Below are 9,909 nucleotides of genomic sequence, written 5' to 3'. Positions count from 1 at the left end.
CGGTCCTTAAAAACCTCTAAGGATGGAGATCCCACCACCTCCTTAGGGAACCCATTCCAGTGTTTCACCACCCTCCTAGTGAAATAATTTTTCCTAATATCCAACCTAGACCTCCCCCATTACTCCTTATTCTGTCATCTGCCACCATGGAGAACAGCCGAGCTCCATCCTCTTTGGAACTCCCCTAGAGGTAGTTGAAGGCAGCTATCAAATGCCCCCTCACTTTTCTCTTCTGCAGACTAAATAACCCCAGTTCCCTCAGCCTCTCCTCGTAAGTCATGTGCCCCAACCCCCTGATCATTTTCGTTGCCCTCTGCTGGACTCTTTCAAATTTGTCCATATCCTTTCTGTAGTGGAGGGCCCAAAACTGGATGCAATACTCCAGGTGTGGCCTCCCCAGTGGCGAATAGAGGGAAATAATCACTTCCCTAGATCTGCTGGCAATACTCCTACTAATGCAGCCCAATATGCCATTGGCCTTCTTGGCAACAAGGGCACACTGCTGACTCATCTCCAGCTTCTCATCCACTGTAATCCCCAGGTCCTTTTCTGCCAAACTACCGCTTAGCCAGTCGGTCCCCAACCTGTAGCGGTGCATGGGATTCTTCCGTCCTAAGTGCAGGACTCTGCACTTGCCTTTGTTGAACCTCATCATATTTCTTTTGGCCCAATCCTCCAATTTGTCTAGGTCACTCTGGACCCTATCCCTACCCTCCAGCGTATCTACCTCTCCCCTCACCTTAGTGCTATCTGCAAACACTCTGAGGGTGCAATCCATCCCATCATCCAGATCATTAATGAAGATATTGAACAAACCCAGGATGTTGAACAAACAGACCCCAGGGCACTCTGCTTCATACCGGCTGCCAACTAGACATCGAGCCATTGATCACTACCCATTAAGCCCGATGATCTAGCCAGCTTTCTGTCCATCTTGTAGTCCATTCATCCAATCCATACTTTTTTAACTTGCTGGCAAGAATACTGTGGGAGACCATATCAAAAGATATATCACATCACCGGTTTCCCCATATCCACAGAGCCAGTTATCTCATCATAGAAGGCAATTAGGTTTGTCAGGCATAACATGCCCTTGGTGAATCCATGTTGACTGTTCTTAATCACCGTCCTCTCCTCTAAGTGCTTCAAAATGGATTTTTTGAGGACCTGCTCCATGCTTTTTCCAGGGACTGAGGTGAGGTTGAGCTGTCTATAGTTCCCCAGATTCTTCTTCTTCCCTTTCTAAAAGATGGGTGCTATATTTTCCTGTTTCCAATTGTCCATGACCTCCCCCGATTGAGGTTTGTACCTCAATGAACTGGAAGTTCACAACCTGTTTAATTTTCCCCATTTTCCCAGTAGCTTCTGCTTTGGGTGGGGGGCCTCTGGCTCAGGGAGGAAGGAGGGAGCCGGACAGTTAGTTACAGACCCCATTACATACCGGCTCTAGGTTAATTGCTCTTGATCCTGCTGTACATCACTGAAGGACAAGAGAAAAGGATCCTTCCGTTCTCCCTTGGCCAGTCCTGTAACCCCATGGAAAAACTGTCTGCATGGCAGGGAGATGTAGACCCTGGATGACATGTGTGACGGGATCCCCAGGGGGCAGCCTGGGACTCTGGAACCGCTGTGCCCCCTGAACTCTCTCCAGCCTGAGCTGTCTCTCACAATGCCTCCCTATTGACCAGCAGGAAACCCCTCCAGGTGCTGTTGTCATTCAGCAGAACCGCAAGTGGACCCCAAACCCTGTTAGTTTGCATGAATGCTCCCAGAGCCACTCACGAATCACACAGTGTTTATACCCTCAGTCCCATGTGCTTGGAGAACACAAGTCCAGGCATGTCTGGGGGGCATTGCTGAGTCTCCAGGCAAGGTTGAGCAATTCCCCTGGTGTGGCCTCATGCAGGTGAGTCATTGCATTGTGGCTCCCTTGCTGGACAATACACTGTTGATGGGTTGATTGACACCCCATCCGGCTGTTTGTTACTTTCCTTGCTGTTGCCTCTAGGGAGCTAATAACTGGCTGATTCCCCAACTTGCAGCATGTTTTAGTGACCACCATACAACACCATTCTCATAACTTCATATGCACAAAAGATGTACCTAGTGAGATAGAACAGCAGGTTTCAGCTTTCTATGCAAGATCACAATTACATATAAATGAGGAATATGGGTGTTACAGGATGCTCCCTTAAGGTATAGAATGTCACAACCTCCACACAGGCTGTGAGTCTGGGCTGGGATTCAAGAGATCTGGGTTCAATCCCCAAGCTCTGTCACCGGCCTGCTGGAGCATCTTGGGCAAGTTACAGCACATCCTTGTGCCTCAGTTTTCCCATCTGGAAAATGGGATCAATGATACTGCCGTCCTTTGTAGAGTGCTTTGAGACCCACTGATAAAACAGCTCAATATTGTTATTTAATCTTGTTTCCATTGGGGCCCAAGGGCTCTGCAGGCACCTCCCAAATCAAGATGAGATCCTGCACCGAGGAGTTTACAAACTAGGGTAGACATTGCACCAAGGCAGAGGAGATTCTGACCCAGGAAGCTGGACTGTTGCTGGCTTCACATCCCTGTTATTCACAGATTCATTAATTCCAAGGCCAGAAAGGAACATTGTGTTCATCTATTGTGACCCCCTGCACCTCACAGGCTGAAGGCCTGCCCCCAAATAATTCCCAGAGCAGAACTTTTAGTAAAACATCCAATAGTGATTGAACAATGTTTAGTGATAGAGAATCCACCACAACCCTTATAAATTGTTCCAATGGTTAATTCCCCTCGCTGTTCGAAATCTACACTTTATTCCCAGTCTGAATGTGTCTAGCTTCCACTTCCAGCCGGTGGATCATGTGAGACCTTTCTCGGCTAGACTGAAGAGCCCATTGTTAAAAGTTTGTTCCCTGTGTAGATACTCACACACTGTGATCAGACTTTATTTTCTCCTTGTTAAACTAAACAGATTGGGCTCTTTGAGCCTCTCACTATCTTAATCATTCCTGTGGCTCCTCTCTGAGCCCTCTCCAATGGATCAGCATCTTTCTTGGGTCTTTCTCGGGGAGCAGGGAGGTAGGGGCTGCCAAGGCCATTGCTGCTCACAAAGATGTCATCGGTGATGTCACAGTCGGCCCAGCCGGGGAGCAGTGCAGAGAACTGCTGCAGAAGCAGGATGGGCAGGAGGGAGCTGGTGCCCTGGGAGTGCAGAAGTGGGGGCTGGTATGCATGATTTGGTCCTGGATTGTGGCATTACGCAGGGCAGGGGGAGGTCAGTTCCCTTCTCCTGCTTCCCCACCTGTAGATCGGTGATCACAGGAGCAAGTGATATCTTTTATAGAACCAACTTCTGCTGGGGTGAGTGACAAGCTTTCAAGCTACATGGAGCAGTTCTTCAGGTCTGGGAAAGGTATTGAGAGTGTCCCAGCTAAATACAAGGTGGACCAGATAGTTTAGCAGGAGTAGTTCACACCTATTCGAAGGGACCATTCAGGCCTACAGAAGTCGGTCCAGTAAAAGATATTCCCTCCCGCATCTTGTTTCTCTAATGTCCCAGGACTGACAGGGCTACAGCAACATGGCACACACACACATATAGGTTTTCAGGATGGTTGGACAAAGTGAGACTAAAGGCAGTCTGTATAAGAACTACTGAGATGATTCTCAGATCTCCCAGGACTGGGAGTCACCTCGTTACCCCCTGACTCCAGGATCCAACTTTTCATGAGAACGTCCCCGCACCAGGTGATGTCTCCTCAGTGAAAGGATCCAGAGGGCCTTTCCCTGCTCTGTGTTCTCCTGAAACAGTCTTTTGTCTCTGTCCATAGTCTTGTAATGTTCTTTCATTTACCTCCAAGTGGTGTTGATTGTTTGCAGTTGTCTCTGATGGTTTTCCATTGATCATCTTGGGAAGGAGCATGGCTGGAGAACTGAGTCTGGCGTTACATCCCCGGCTAACCAGCGCAGGGTGATGATGCCCTCCTGGAGTGACCATCACCAAGACACACTATGCCCTGGTGACTAACTTCTACTCCAAGTCCATAGAGCACACTGTCAATATCAATATATGTTATTCCTTAACTGTTACCTGGACATGCCTTTTGCAATGGTTATGAAGCTTGAGAAGTTACAAGCTTTCTGCACACACCTTACATGCTACTCTTTACGGGTAAATATTCCATAAGGCATGTGTGTGGTGTAGGGAGTTTGTCAGGCCTGAGATGAGTTGTTTGCAAAGAACAGGGAACTCTTTGCCAGGGCCTCAGTGTCACAACAACCTTTGTAAGTAACATACAAAAGGAGAAATGATCAGCTCAAACAAATGAGAAGAGGAAAGGGTTAATTCTCTGCTGCTGTTCACCACCTGAGCCAGTCTCCCAGGCCAGGTCCCTGGGGCTCTGGGCCAGCTCTGAGTCCCCCTTTGGGATTCACAGAGCAGCAGTATAAATATCCCTGTACCTCAGCCCCGGTCGGTGCAGATTCCCCGCCGCTTTGAGCTCCCCAACAGGGTCACAGACGGAGATTCCTCCTCCCCATCTGGGGCCGGAGCCTGGTGAGTCCTTTGCAGGGAATGAATCTGCGAAGGGGCGAATGGAAACACATGAAAGTTATGAAATGTCTGAGCTGGGCTTGGATAGAATGGGGGTGTCTAATTCTGACTGCAGGGGCAGGAGGGGAGCCCATGGCATGGAGATAATGCTCCTGTGACTGCTCTGTAGTTCAAAGTTAGGAAGAGGTCACTGGGTTACCCTGATCCACTCCCACGGAAGTCACTGGGGGTCTTGCTGTTGAACTCAGTGGGCTCTGGACTGGGCCATTCTTGGTTACGTAACTGTTCAGAGTAAACCTCATTGGAAACCTACTCACCCCAAATCTTTGAACCCCAAATCTCGAGGCCTTCACTCAGGCAAAACTTCCATTAAAATCAACAAAGACCTCAGGACTGGGTCCATTCTGGTTCTCAGAAGTTAGCTGGTTTGAAGCAGCATAGCTGTGAATGTCCAAACTGTAGAACCCAGGAGCAACCGCTTATAAAGGCTGCTTTGGTACTGATTGTGAGAGGTTCTCCCCAAATTGGGGTACCATTGAGCCCGCTGACCCACCCACCTGGGCTGCCACTCACCCTGTACTGCTGTGACAAGCTGAAAAGCCCTCCAGCCTGCACCATCATCAGCATTCACACAGGCAGAGACACACCCAGCTGCAATTACACACAGGCTCTTTAACCACCAGCTTTCCAGGCTAGGACCCCAGAGCAGAACCATCCTGCCCTTTTCAAATCTGGCCAGTGTGTGTTTAATACCCGGTCGCCTCTCCCTCAATGTGAAGAGGACCTTGCACACTTGGGGTAACCAAGGAGAGATTTTCATCAAGCACTCTACTCAACGCTCACTGGTTTAGATTATAACAAAACAAGTTTATTAACTACAAAAAATAGATTTTAAGATTTTATATAAAGGTTAGGTTGCATTTTTGTTTATTTGCTAGGTAATCTGCTTTGATCTGTTTGCTATCACTTATAATCACTTAAAATCTGTCTTTCATCGTTAATAACATTGTTTTTGCTTTATCTAAACTAGTGAGTTGGAATGAAGTGCATGGGGAAATCATAGCTCGAGGGACAAAGGCTGTTGTATATTCCTTTACTCATTCAGGAAGGGGGCGAATTCTATGAGCTTACGCTCTACAGTTATCTGTGCAGGGTAAGACGGTAACATTTTGGGTTTATACTCCAGTGGGTGGTATGAATCTGGGAAGCTGGTGGTCAATTTGGCTGCAGCCTCTCTTTGGTTGGTTCACATGCAGTGGCTGGTTCAAGAGCCTGCATGTCACCGCAGCTGGGTGTGCATCCTGATCTGTGTGTATCCTGGTGTAATGGTGAGATTGGGAGCAGGTCTTCAGTTTTTGACAGCAGCACAGTGTGAGAGGGAGTGCAGGCTGGTGGGTCAGAGGGCTCAATTAAACCCCAGTTCCAGGTGGCACCCCTGGGGGAACCCGTTACACTGTCAACAAATGCACTCCAGGGCTAGCTGACACTTGAGTTCTCACTGATTGTTTCTTTTGCTGTTAGTTATTGGAAACTGAATAGAAGAACCAGGCAATGGTAAATGATGCCAGCTGACAATCACACCTTTTTTGCCCCTGTGACCTACATCCTGACCGGCATCCCGGGTACGGAGGAGTCTCATGTCTGGATCGCCATCCCCTTCTGTCTGATGTACGTTACGACACTTTGTGGGAACTCTCTCCTACTGTTCATCATACTAACAGAACGAAGCCTCCATGAGCCCATGTATCTATTCGTCTCCATGCTGGCCGCTGCTGATCTGCTGTTATCTACCACCACAGTGCCCAAGATGCTGGCTGTATTCTGGTTTAGAGCAGGGGAAATTTCTTTTGCTGCCTGCCTGACCCAGATGTTCTTCATCCATGTCAGTTTTATTGCCGAGTCAGCCATCCTGCTGGCCATGGCGTTTGATCGGTACGTTGCCATCTGCGACCCCCTGAGATACACCAGTGTGCTAACCAAGTCTGTGATCGGGAAGATGGGGCTGGCAGTTGTCACAAGAAGTTTCTGTGTCATTTTCCCTCTCATCTTTCTCGTGAAGCAGCTGAAGTTCTGCAGATCCAACCTCCTGCCTAACAACTATTGCGACTACATGGGCGTAGCCCGGCTGGCCTGTGATGACATCACAGTCAATGTCTGGTATGGTGTAGCCGTGGCTATTTTAGCAATCGGTTTGGATGCTGTGCTCATTGCTGCATCTTATGGGTTGATCCTCAGGGCCGTCTTCCGGCTCCCCTCCAAGGACGCCCGGCTCAAGGCTCTACGCACCTGTGGCTCCCACGTCTGTGTCATACTGATGTTCTACATGCCGGCTTTTTTCTCTTCTTTTGCACACCGATTTGGGCACATCATCCCAGGTTATATTCTCATCCTACTGGCCAACCTCTATGTGCTCATTCCCCCCATGTTAAACCCCATCGTTTATGCGGTGACAACAAAAGAGATCCTGAAACGGGTGATCAATCTATTTTATCGATGCTGCAGCAGAAGCTTCTTGCTGAGCCCAAGGAGGCAACAGAAAATGCTTTGGGACTTGGAGATTAAAGCCAGGTTTTCATTGGAACTGTAGGGGAGTATTTACTATGTACTTACACTGTGTAAGCTCCAAAGCTGGTCTCTCTCGTCAACAGAAGTTGGGTCCAATGAAAGCTATTCCCTCCTCACCTTGTCTCTTTAATATCCGGGGACAGACATGGCTACAACAACACAGCTCCCTTCCACAAAAGGCAGCCAGACAGAATGAGTCTCTGCTCTAAGATGAAGGGAAACAACAAACCAAGAAAGCACAAAGGTAAAATCAGCCTGTGAGAGAGCATGGTGTGTGCATCTCCTCTGAGACAACCTGCATCTGAGCTGCACTCTTAGTGGCAACAGAAAGCAGCAGCCAAGGGGGCCATGCCCTGGGACAGTGGGAAGTGCCCTGGACTGCACATTGGGAGACAGGGTCTCTAATCTTGGTTCTCCCTCCAACCTGCTGTGTCACCATGGGAGAGTTTCTTTTCTCCTCGGTTTCCTCATTGGCAAAGTGAGCACACTTTGGGGCCAGCATGGAAGCCAGGAGCAAGTCTCCTCAGGGAGGCAGCACAGGGATTGCATGGCCCTCCTCTGCACAGCCCAGAACCTGAGCAGGGGTGGCTTTGACTGTGCCATCATTGGCCTCCTTGACCTGGAGATCCGCCCCAAGAGGACATGGCAAGGGCACCACACACCCCACACCCCACCCCACAGCAAACATGGTGATTCATAATGTTTAAGGCCATAAGGAACCACAGTCTGACCGCCCGTATAACACACACCCTAGAATTATACCCAGTCACCCCTCTATTGAACCCAGTAATTTTTTTTTCGTTACAGCACCTTCCACAAAGATATGTGAGCTCCTAAATCCTTCTCAGGGTCGTTGCTTTTTATCCACCTTACAGTCCATTCATCCAATCCATATTTCTCTAACTTGGTGGCAAGAATACTGTGGGAGACCATATCAAAAGCTTGCAAAAGTCAAGATATACATACACTTTCTCCATATGCACAGAGCTAGTTATCTCATCATAGAAGGCAATCAGGTTGGTGAGGCATGACTTGCCCTTGGTGAATCCATGTTGACTGTTCCTGATCACCTTCCTCTCCTCCAAGTGCTTCAGCATGGATTCCTTGAGGATCTGCTCCGTGATTTTGCTGGGGACTGAGGTGAGTCTGATCGGTCTGTAGTTCCCCACGTTCTCTTTCTTCCATTTTTTGAAGATGGGCACTATATTTGCCTTTTTCTAATCGTCCGTGACCTCCCCCGATCTCCAGAAATTTTCAAAGATAATGGGCAATGGCTCTGCAATCACATCAGCCAACTCCCTCAGCACCCTTGGATGCATTAGATCTGGACCCATGGACTTGTGTATGTCCAGCTTTTCTAAATAGTCCTCAACCTCTTCTTTCAACACAGAGGGCTGGTCACCTCCTCCCCATGCTGTGTTGCCCAGTGCAGCAGTCTGGGAGCTGACTTTGTCTGTGAAGACCACGACGAAAAAAGCACGGAGTTCTTCAGCTTTTTCCATATCCTCTGTCACTATGCTGCCTCCTCCATTCAGTCTCCCTGACCGTCTTGGTTAACAGCTACTGATGGATTGATCCTCCATGGACTTATCTATTGCTTTTTTGATCCCAGTTATACATGTCTGGTTCTCTTTTGAATGCAGTTGTACTTTTGGCCATCACTACATCCCCTTGCAATGAGTTCCACAGGTTACATCTGCGTTGCATATATAAATACGTCCTCTTCTTTGTCTTAAATCTGCTGCCTATTAATTTCATCGGGTAACCTCTGTTTTTTGTATATTGTGAGAAAGTAAATAACATTTCTCTATTCACTTCCTCCACACCAGTCATGATTTTATAGACCTCTGTCATATCCCTCTGTAGAGGTCTTTTTTCTAAGCTGAACAGCCCAAGTCTTTTTAGGCATGGTGGAAACTCCCAAGGTGAGGAAGGAGTTTGTGGGGAAGCCAGAGGGCCCTGCACCCGACTCCGCAGTCAGCTGTGACTCTCAGCCAGTGTGGAAAACAGAAGGTTTATTTGTCGAAGGAACAGAGTATAGAACAGAACTTGTTAGCCCAAAGTCCGTGACTTTCAGCAAATCCATCTTGGGGGGACCGGGCTGGACACCCCAGACTTCCATCTCCCGAGTCCCTCACAGCAGACTGCCCAGCTTCCAGCGGCCTGACCTCCGACACGCCCGTTGCTCCTCCTCCTGGTCTGTGTCCCCTTTTCCCAGGCAAAGTGTCACCTGGTCGCATCCCCCTCCTGGCCTTCAGGTGACGAAGGGCACGGGCCATTCCTTACATGCAGGCAGCTGGAGCCACCTCACCTGGCCCCGAGGGCCTCAGCAATAGTCACACACCCTTATTCCCACCACCTAGTCATTGGTGAAGCACACAGGGAAACTGAGGCACACACAGTATTCATGCAAAACCGTAAGACTCAAATAGGCTCGCATATAACATAAGAAGGAGGAAAAACCCACTTTGTAACAGGTGTGTAGTAGTGCCGAAGGGCCCTGTAGACCGATGTTCAAGACCTGTGATCCCTGACACACAGACAGTAATGGAGACAGAGTCAAACAGGCCGATGGCAGCCTTCTCTCCTGGCGCCCTTTACTATTGCTGCCAATGAAGTCTGGACCAAGAAGACAAATTCTCTGACTCTGCCCCTTGCTGACACAAGCAATCAGGACAGCCCACCTGACCTGGAATCTCTAGGGGACATTACCCTGTGATAATCCGAGACACGTAGGACTGGAAGGGACCTAAATGGGTCATCTAGTCCAGTCCCCTACACTCAAGGCAAACATTTTCGA

At 48.8% G+C, this 9,909-nt stretch overlaps 1 protein-coding gene across 1 annotated transcript; it reads left to right on the top strand.

Moving 5' to 3' along the window:
• Positions 1–6,102: 6,102 nt before the first annotated feature.
• LOC141981010 (olfactory receptor 52B2-like) lies at positions 6,103–7,131 on the top strand. Its single transcript, XM_074942829.1, has one exon. It carries the CDS (start codon positions 6,103–6,105, stop codon positions 7,129–7,131), a length of 1,029 nt encoding a protein of 342 aa, XP_074798930.1.
• Positions 7,132–9,909: the final 2,778 nt, after the last annotated feature.

This window comes from Natator depressus, chromosome 1 (genome assembly GCF_965152275.1).
Source record: "Natator depressus isolate rNatDep1 chromosome 1, rNatDep2.hap1, whole genome shotgun sequence".
Lineage (NCBI taxonomy): Eukaryota > Metazoa > Chordata > Testudines > Cheloniidae > Natator > Natator depressus.
Note: the sequence above shows the minus strand (reverse complement) of the source record. Positions and strands in the feature narration are given on the sequence as shown.

Bases quoted from the DNA above. Each gene is read 5' to 3' on its own strand.
- LOC141981010 (XM_074942829.1), top strand. From the start codon at position 6,103: ATGATGCCAGCTGACAATCACACCTTTTTTGCCCCTGTGACCTACATC.